This window comes from Manis javanica, chromosome 11 (assembly GCF_040802235.1).
Source record: "Manis javanica isolate MJ-LG chromosome 11, MJ_LKY, whole genome shotgun sequence".
Lineage (NCBI taxonomy): Eukaryota > Metazoa > Chordata > Mammalia > Pholidota > Manidae > Manis > Manis javanica.
In genome coordinates this window covers 114,176,925-114,186,029 of record NC_133166.1, presented here as the reverse complement: position 1 = coordinate 114,186,029, position 9,105 = coordinate 114,176,925, and the positions used below count along the sequence as shown (strand labels likewise).

At 64.9% G+C, this 9,105-nt stretch overlaps 1 protein-coding gene across 10 annotated transcripts; it reads left to right on the top strand.

Moving 5' to 3' along the window:
- Positions 1–303: 303 nt before the first annotated feature.
- On the top strand, positions 304–8,758 carry SIGIRR (single Ig and TIR domain containing). 10 transcript variants are annotated; one of them, XM_073217460.1, is made up of 10 exons: positions 304–424; positions 4,447–4,611; positions 5,470–5,668; positions 6,139–6,272; positions 6,377–6,517; positions 6,863–7,006; positions 7,422–7,524; positions 7,587–7,737; positions 7,979–8,168; positions 8,460–8,758. In XM_073217460.1, the coding sequence occupies exons 2-10, from the start codon at positions 4,605–4,607 to the stop codon at positions 8,621–8,623; spliced, it is 1,233 nt and encodes a 410-aa protein (XP_073073561.1). In that variant the 5' UTR covers positions 304–424; positions 4,447–4,604; the 3' UTR covers positions 8,624–8,758. The 10 variants fall into 10 exon arrangements, 9 of the variants coding, with proteins under 9 accessions (XP_073073561.1, XP_073073563.1, XP_073073562.1 ...); XM_073217462.1 differs by lacking the exon at positions 304–424 and adding an exon at positions 594–889 and having other exon boundaries at positions 4,450–4,611; XM_073217461.1 differs by lacking the exon at positions 304–424 and adding an exon at positions 594–889.
- The last annotated feature ends 347 nt before the right edge of the window (positions 8,759–9,105 follow it).

Below are 9,105 nucleotides of genomic sequence, written 5' to 3'. Positions count from 1 at the left end.
GGGGCACCTTATTAAAGTCCTAACTCCCTGCACCTGCGCTGAGGTTTAGGGGCAGGAGTCAAGGAAGGCTAACTGTAGGGAGAGAAAGGAGCTGGGGCAGGTGACAGAACCACAAGAGGTACCCCCTGAGACGACGCAAACCCGTCAGCGAGCCTCTCCCGGCTGGTTGGGCCAGTTTGGCCTCTGCCCCCAGGCTCCGGCGGCCGCAGCTCCCGGGGCTGAGCGTTGGACAGCCTTGGGCGCAAAGTGGGACACTTGGGTCCGCCCTGGGCCCTGGCCGCTGGGCGGGGCTGCACCTGCCGCAGCCGCCGCGGGGCTGTCGCCGCTGCGCACCTGGCCCAGGTGAGCCGCCCCGCCCCCGCGGTCGAGCGGGCCCCAGGTCTCGGCAGCAGGTGAAAGGCGGCCGCGGCTCAAACCCACGGGGGTGAGTGGAGGTCGCCGGCTCCTGGGAGCCGGGACCAGGCCTGGGGCTTGGGGGAGCGGGGAGCTCCTTGCCCCGAGGAGCGTCGACCGTGGCGATCGCGGTCCTGCAGGAAGAGGCTCGGAGACGGGCCTGCTGCCCGCGTCGCCCGCAGCTTGCTCGGATCCCGGCCTCGTGGGGCTTGGGGGGCAAGGGCCGCTCCTCCCGCTCGGCCCGACGTGGGCGTGGCTTCCTTGTGACCTTCGCCCAGCTGAGGAGGAGGAGCCGGGGGCGCGCGGGCACCCACAGCGCCCCGAGCCCGGGTCCCAGGCCTGGCTCCTCCCAGGGCGCCGAGGCCGCACCGACGGACGGGCTGGGGCCGCGGCGCGGATCGCCAGGCGGAGATGCCGCCATCCGCGCGTCCCCGCCCAGCCGTGCCAGGCCTGCTCGCAGCCGCGCGCCTGTCCCAGCGCCCGCGCCCCGCTCACGGTGCGCGCCCCGCCTCGCCATCCGCGGCCCCGCGAGCGCGCCTCCAACTGGCCTGCTCACCGCACCTGGAGGGGTCTAAGTCCGGGCCACCCCCAGAAAGGCGGAGCGTGGGAGGTGCGGGTGAACGCTCAGAAAATGGGGCACGGGCAGCAGAACAGACTGGCGGGGCGGGGTAACAGGAAGCAGCGCTGGTCAGGGGTAGGGGACCCCGAGGCTCGGGGACAGCAGCCCCACTGCGCTTCCAGGGAGCCAGAGCTCTAGACCGCCCGAGGGCAGGAGCGCTGGGGCCTGTAGGCGCCGGCAGGCTCCGGGAGTAGAGCGCGGGGCGGCGCCGGGGGCGGGCTTGGCCTCGAAAGGGCTGTTCGCGGGAGTGCCTGAGGCCTTGTGCGTCTTCATGCTCACTTTGGGGAGTGTGCCTGGGGCCGAGGGAGGAGCGTCCACGCGGGGCTGCTCGGTGGAGGCACAGATGGGCACGGGAGCCAGACAGTCCGGCAGTGGCTTTGAGAGGACCAGGGCTGGTGGGACTTCCCGCCTGCTGCTCCCACGCTGGCCACTTTAGATGCTAGTGGCTTTACCCTGTGCATCAGGCGCTCTCACTGTCCCCTCCTTGGCCAGCGGCTGGGGCACCTTCGGGGAAGAGCTAGTAACAGTCCCAGTGAGATTCCAGGAGGCTCAGGGGAAGGGTGCAATCGGGCCTTCCTCCAGTTCTGCGGGACCCTGAGCCCATACTGCACCATCACTCAAGGCTCCCCAGGGCCACAGCGGGGTTTGAACCAGAGTGGATGGGGTCAGATTAAGGATGTAGGAAAGCCAGCGCTGTGTTGCGGATGCTCCACTTGGGGGCCCCTGCCCCCCCGAGGGCAGAGACAGAGGATGAAGGGGACCCTTGCCCAACTTCTATGGGCAGCAATACCAGCCACCTTTGCTGGGCCTTGAGTCCCAGGCCAGTCTGGGTGGAGGGTGTCAGTGGTGACAAAAGGAGACGATGGCTGCCCCCCACCTGGACTGAGTCAGGCAGCCTCCTGTTTGCTTCCTTATCTGGAAAAGGGGGCACTGCCCTCCCATCCCAGCCTGTAGCTATGGTTCACATGATACCCCAGCCCCGTGGCAGAGGGCCTCATTTGGGGGCTATTCCTGGGAGATGGCCCCAATATTGTCAGCAATTTCCACAGGACCCCCCACCCCCACCCCAGCAGATCAGAGGTCAGAGACACATCAGGGTTGCTCACTTGGGGTCAGGGGAGCAACATGGAGAACCCCCACCCCTCCCCGCCCCACCACGAGTTGGTCTCATTGGAGGTGTCCAGGCAGCAGACCACACAGTACAGCTGGCCCTCTGCTTGTGTGTGCAAGACCCCCACACACCACCCTGGGCCCTAGGCCCTGGGCCCCCTACAACCTCCCCTATCCTCCAGGCCTGGCCTGCGCGGGAAGTTTGGTGCCTGGGTGGGCCGGGGCGGGCCCCAGAGGAAGGAGCCGCTTGACTCACAGTTACAGGAAGAAGCTGGGCAGGCAGGCGGGGTGAGAACCACCAGCCACCAGCAGCAGGAGGAGGGTGGGTGCCTGGGTGGGGTTTAGGTTTAGGAGAGGATGTGACTTCAAGGCCAGGAAGCTACAGGGAGTTTCTGATTAAGTACACACAAACAAAGGCCAGGTCCTCACTGCTTGGCGATGTGTCTGGGGCAGCGCTTCTACCACTGTAGACGGGGTAAGGGGTCCTCCCAAGCACACGTCAATGACCTCAATGACTGACACCCACCCAGGAGGGAAGAGCCGGAGCCAGGTGACTTCGTGCCTTCCCACAGCGGCCCTGCTGCCCTGGGTAAGCCTGTGTCCACATCCTTGGACGCCTTTCCTGACCTGAGTCCTGTCCTCGGAGTCAGGCCTGGCTGAGGGAGGCCTGCAGGGCCTGAGGCATGTATGTGCTCATGTGTGTGCAGGGGCGGGTGATGGGGGCCGTGAGTGTGCTATTGGCAGGCAAGGTGGGTGTGCAGAGCAAGGTACATGGTACGGGGTGTGTGCAGATGCTCGTGGCCACACAGCCTGCCAGAGCTGTCACAAGTGTGCTCTGTGCTGGGTGTGTGGCCACAAGAGTGGGGAGTGTGCCTGTGGGCACACGGACTGAGACGGGAGCTTAGTGCAGGTGTGCATAGGGAGAGGCCTGGGGGGCCGTGCAGGGGTAGGTGTGCAACGCAGAGACTGCAGAGAGAGGACCCCTGCCCTGACTGTGCAGTTTAGCCTTAACCTCCAGGAGGGTGAGAGACTGCGTTTCCAGGGAAAGCTGGTCTTCTGATTTTGGGAAGGTGCAGGGGCCCCTGTAGGTGCCTGGGAGCCACTGGGCTGGGGCACATCCTTTGGGCTCGCTGGGGAGGGGTGTGAGCTGCCTCACCTTCCACAGCACCCCAGCGGACTAGTTCACGGAACTTCCCAGGACTGTCCTCCACTCCAAAGGGCTCCTGGAAGGACCCTCCTCACCAGCCCCCTGCCTGATGCTTCACCAGTTCCTGAGGAAATTACACCCAGCTGAACCTGGGGCTTCTGGCTGTGCAGAGGCTAGGCCAGGCTGGGTCCTTGCAGCAGAAGGGTGGGGAGGCTGAGACTTGTCCCTGCAAAGCCTCTGGGGCCCTGGGGCAGGGAGTACAACCCCTGGGGGCAGCAGAGTATCTGCTCAATAGATACTTGCTCGGTCAACTGGATGGACCTGGGCGCCGGGAGGAGGGGCCCCAGGCTCTTCTGTCAGGAGACCCTCAACAAAGGCTCCCCCTTTCCCTCAACAGGGCCCCCTCCTTTCAGCCCCGGTCACTGTGGAGCTTTTTGTGTCAGAAGACATGTGGCTCATGCCTATCTATACTGGGAGGGTCCCAGACCTTATGTAGGAGAGTCACCTATGGGTGGGATGGGGCCTCCCATGGGGAACTGGATAGGTGAACAAAAGTGTCTTGGCTGGGAAATGACAGATGAGTGGGGGAATGAGGGCATGGGACCTAGAAAGAGGGGTGCCCTGTGAGCCCGTTGGAGAGGACTCGGTCCAGCTTGGCCCCCATGGGGCCCTCCTGCCTCCAGCCTAGGCCTGGCTCAGCCTCAGGCACATGGGTCCAGAACCAAACCATGGCTGGGAGCATGGCTGAGTCAGGCCACGTGGTACTCACCATGTTGCTCATGCCCCCCAGGCCCAGCCTGCCTGAGTGCAACCTGTACTGCTGCAGCCCCTTACATGAGGCAGCCTTTTCCCAGGGAACAAGAGGAATGAGGCCAACTCCAGGCCTCCTGAGGGGTGCCAGGGTTTACCTGCCCACAGGCTCACCCTGGGCTGTCATGGTGGCCCTGGGGCAGGTGAAGGTCAGTCCAAAGGCCCCTCCCAGCCCCCTGGGCTGTGCAGGGCAGTGCCCATTCCAGCTGTATGAGGTGCTTAGAGCTGCTGTGCTGGCGTCCTGTTCCCCCACCAGCATCTATGAAGCAGCTGGTGCAGGGTCTGTGCTGGCCACAGTGTGGTCTGTGGCCAAAGTTACATGTTAACTCATCCTGTTCTTGTTTAACTTGCTCCCTGGGGATGGCAGCAGCCTCTGCCCTGTCCTGGTGCCCTGACTGACCAGCCACAAGGACAGAGAGTGAGTCCTGCTCAGCCCTTGGGGGTCCAGTCTGCTCGGCCAAGGAGCCCCGTGGAGCCAGGGGTGGACCAGTGCCCAGCGTGCCCAGAGAAGGCCCCAGCCAGACCATGGCAGGTAGATGGGTCAGAGAAGGACAGCATGGGCCCCACTTTTATCTGCCCTTGGGCTGGCTCCGTGCTGGATGTAGCCTGGGCTCAAAGGCTTCCATCCCCCCCTCCCCCATGACCTGAGGTCCTGACCCCACTGTTAGGATGGCCCCTGAGCCCTCTCCTGCCCAAGACCTCTAGGGCTCAGGGGGGTCAGTAAAGCCCAGGGATACCGGGAAGGAATGATGGTGGGGAGCTGCAGGGAGAGGTGGCCTGGAGGCTGCACTACCATGAGGGTGGTGGTCCTCTTGCTAGGGTTCAGCACCCTGATTTAAAGTTGAGGAAGTTCAGGTGTCAGGATGGTGGGAGGCTTGCCCATGGTGAGGTCTAGAGTGTCCTGCAACCACTCGTGTCCCAGGTGGGAGGTGCTAGCACATCCAGCACCTGAGTCCCCAAACCACCAGTCTTCATACTCGCTGCAGCAACCCCAGTAGAGGCCCCTGGGTGAGGGGTGGAGAGCTGGGCCCCTCACCTGGGGTGGACAGCACAGCTGTGAGCAACAGGTGCAGGAAGTGTGGGGGCCGGGCTCACGTCCTGAGTGAACAAGCAGCCATGTGGGCCCGGCGGCTGAGGGGAGTCAGCTCAGTCATGACTCTAGCCACTGCCCCCCATGCCAATACCTTCTCTGAGGACGAGCTAATGCTGGGGGAGGTTGAGCCGAGTGCCAGGTTCTGTCCCCCGTGGGATTCATTGATGGACATGGTGTGGCCATTAAGCAACATGCGCCACTGGCTATTTTGTTCTTCCTGGCCCACAGACTATTTGTGGGCAGTGGGAGCCCGGAATCCTGTGCATTGCAAGGATCTACCCAGACCTCTCTCTGCAGGTGTCTGTGACAGGGCCCCCACCTTCCTCTCCCCGTCCGGAAACCAGGTCCTGGGGCCTGCCCTCGGCAGTGTAGTTGCTCTGAACTGCACAGCCTGGGTGGTCTCTGGGCCCCACTGTCCCCTGCCCTCTGTGCAGTGGCTGAAAGATGGGCAGCTGCTGGCCAATGGAAGCCACTACAACCACCATGAGGACTCCTGGTAAGAGCCTGGGGTGTCCAGGGTCAGGGACCACCCTGGGTATACCCATGGCCAGTGGCCTCTCTGACGTACACCCTGGTCTGTAACCGCCTGGACATGGGCAGCATGACACTCTGGAGACAGTCTGAGGGTTGGTGAACACAGAGACAGATGGGCCCTGTAGACATTCATCTAGACCACCCGAGGCCATGGGGGCCAGCAGAGTCTGACAGCCTGAATTAGGCCTTGACTATTGGGCCGAGGCTAGGATCAGAGGACCCCCAGGGCCCAGACCCAGGATGCAGGTGACTGGCCAAAGCAGACCCACGCCCTCTCCAGGCTCCAGCCACTTGTTTCAGTTTATGACCCAAGGACTTACCAGGAAGCCCACATCTGCAGCCTCTCTGGGTGAGCCCCACATAGTGGGGGCTCTGGGGTGTTCACTGATGTTCTTGGGCCTCAGGTGAGAGGAGGGGGCCTGGTCTCTGCAGGGTCAAGGCCAATTTGTCAGAGGTGTTTGTGTCCAGCATCATGGAGGTCAACCTGACCAGTGCTGAGAACTTCGGGGCTTTCACTTGCTCCGTCCAGAACGTCAGCTCTTTCTCCTTCACTCTTTGGAGAGCTGGTGAGGGGGTACACTGAGGTAGGGGGCAGGAGGGGGGCCTGGGGACCTTGAGGCTTGGAGGGTGCTGAAGGGTGTGGTGGTTCAGGCTGCAGCTCTGTCCCCAGGCCCGGCGGGCCACGTGGCCGCAGTGCTGGCTTCACTCCTAGTCCTGCTGGCCCTGCTTCTCGCGGCGCTGCTCTACGTTAAGTGTCGACTCAATGTGCTGCTCTGGTACCAAGACGTGTACGGGGACGTGGAGATGAACGGTGCGTAGGCCAGGAGGGAGGTCGGGGGTGTCAAGTACGGGGCCTCTGTAGCTCAGTTCTGGGACTGCTTGTCCCAGTAATTGGGGGCGTTCTGGAGGTGGAGTCGAGGCCTTAGTCCCTGGAGAGGCTCTGGTAAGCAGTTAGGAAAGGGGGTGTCTCCAGGCCTTGGAGGGCATAGGGGCAGCGGAAGCAGGGTGGGCAGCTAGTTTAAGGGCTGGTGCAGTCGTGTGCTGGGGAGAGGTCGAGGCACGGCCCGGGGGAGGGGCTTGAGCCCCAAGCGCGCGTGGGCAGAGGGTCAGGGGCCCTGGGCAGAGAACGGCCGCTCTGACCCGCCGCTGTCCGCAGACGGGAAGCTCTACGACGCCTTCGTCTCCTACAGCGACAGCCCCGAGGACCGGAAGTTCGTGAACTTCATTCTGAAGCCGCAGCTGGAGCGGCGTCGGGGCTACAAGCTCCTCCTGGATGACCGCGACCTCCTGCCCCGCGCGGGTACCGCGCGCCCCGCCCCTGCCCGCCGCGGGCCCCGCCCCGCGCCGCCCGCCCGGGCCCGCAGCCGCCGTGGGCTGGAGCTCTGTCCCCCGCTGTCCCCGCCCCTGGAGCAGCCCCTCCCCGCAGGCCCCGCCCGGGCCCGCAGCCGCCGTGGGCTGGAGCTCTGTCCCCCGCTGTCCCCGCCCCTGGAGCAGCCCCTCCCCGCAGGCCCCGCCCGGGCCCGCAGCCGCCGTGGGCTGGAGCTCTGTCCTCCGCTGTCCCCGCCCCTGGAGCAGCCCCTCCCCGCAGGCCCCGCCCGGGCCCGCAGCCGCCGTGGGCTGGAGCGCTGTCCCTCGCTGTCCCCGCCCCTGGAGCAGCCCCTCCCCGCAGGCCCCGCCCCCACCCCCCGCCAGCCGCCCACGCCCGCCTTCCGCAGAGCCTTCAGCGGACCTGCTGGTGAACCTGAGTCGCTGCCGGCGCCTCATCGTGGTGCTGTCCGACGCTTTCCTGGGCCGGGCCTGGTGCAGCCACAGCTTCCGGTGGGTCCCGCACCGGGTTGGGGGGACCCAGCCGCTCCCCCGCTGACGGTGCCGCCCCGCAGGGAGGGCCTGTGCCGGCTGCTGGAACTCACACGCAGACCCATTTTCATCACCTTCGAGGGCCAGAGGCGCGACTCCGCGCACCCAGCGCTCCGCCTGCTGCGCCAGCACCGCCACCTGGTGACGCTGCTGCTTTGGAGGCCCGGCTCTGTGGTGCGGAGGGGGTGGGCCCCCCAGAGGGGCTTCCACAGAGCTCTGCGGCACTGGGGGCTTGGGAACAGGACCCGAGGGTGGGCTCCGTGGTCTGCTGTCTGATGAGGGCCTCCTTAGAGGTCCCCGGAGCCTTGGGACCGCGCGCGGTGGGTGTGCTTCCTGGGGCCCAGGTGGCCAAGGGCTTCGGTGTTTGCATCCCACCTTGCGTGCACACAGGCTGACTGCCACACCCTGCCCCCAGACGCCTTCCTCCGACTTTTGGAAGGAGCTCCAGCTGGCGCTGCCACGGAAGATGCAGTACAGGGCGATGGAGGGCGACCCCCAGACGCGGCTGCAGGATGACAAGGACCCCATGCTGATTGTGCGGGGCCATGCCCCAGAGGGTCGGGCCCTGGACCCGGAGCTGGATCCTGACCCCGAGGGGGACCTGGGTATGCACACCTGGCCTCACGCCTGACCTTGAGAAGCTCCACCTGGGGTGGAGGGGTGCTGTACAGGGTGGAGGAGCCCACAAAGGGGTCCAGGCGGGGACTCCCTCCTGCAGCCCCTGGATGGGCTCCACCCCCCAGCACTCCCTACTCTCTCTTTCCTGGAGGCACTTGGGCCTAAGGCCTGGCTGGGAACCCCCCAGGATCTCATGTGCCACCCTACAGAGGGGCGAGCAGGGGATGACCGTCAGGCTGAGGGCAGCCCAGGCTTAGGCATGGTGGACCCCTCCCCAGGTGTCCGAGGGCCCATCTTTGGGGAGCCATCAGCACCACCGCATGCAAGTGGGGTCTCACTTGGAGGGGGCCGGGGCAGCGAGGTGGACATCTCGGACCTTGGGTCCCGCAACTATGGTGCCCGCACGGACTTCTACTGCCTGGTGTCTGAGGATGATGTGTAGCCCCCATCACCTGCCCAAGCAGCAGGGTCACCAGGGATGTGGGGTAGGGTTGCAGGGGAGGCCCTGAGACACTGGGGAAAGTGAGTGCAGTAGCGCCCCTCCCTGTGCCAGAAAATAAAGTCATTTTGGATCCTGTCTGGGCCTTGGTCTCTCCTGGGGCAGGAGTGGGGATGCATCCTGGATGGGCCCCCTCACCCCAACCTTTTTCATCCCCATGGCCACCTGGTCAGCAAATCTGGCCATCCACTCAATCCTGCTGTCTCCATCCTCCCCCATCCCAGCCAGCTCCTCAGGTTCCCCATGTAGGGGCGTGACTATCCTCAGTCCCACTCTGACCCAGACACATCCGGGTCCCTTAGGGATTCTGACTCTGAGCTTTGCAGAAGCCTTTTGTTGTAAAACCATCAATGGGGACTTCGCCACCAAGTGGCCTCCTTGGCGAGATGGGGGAGGGGTCCTAGAGCCTACTGGACCCCAAGCTT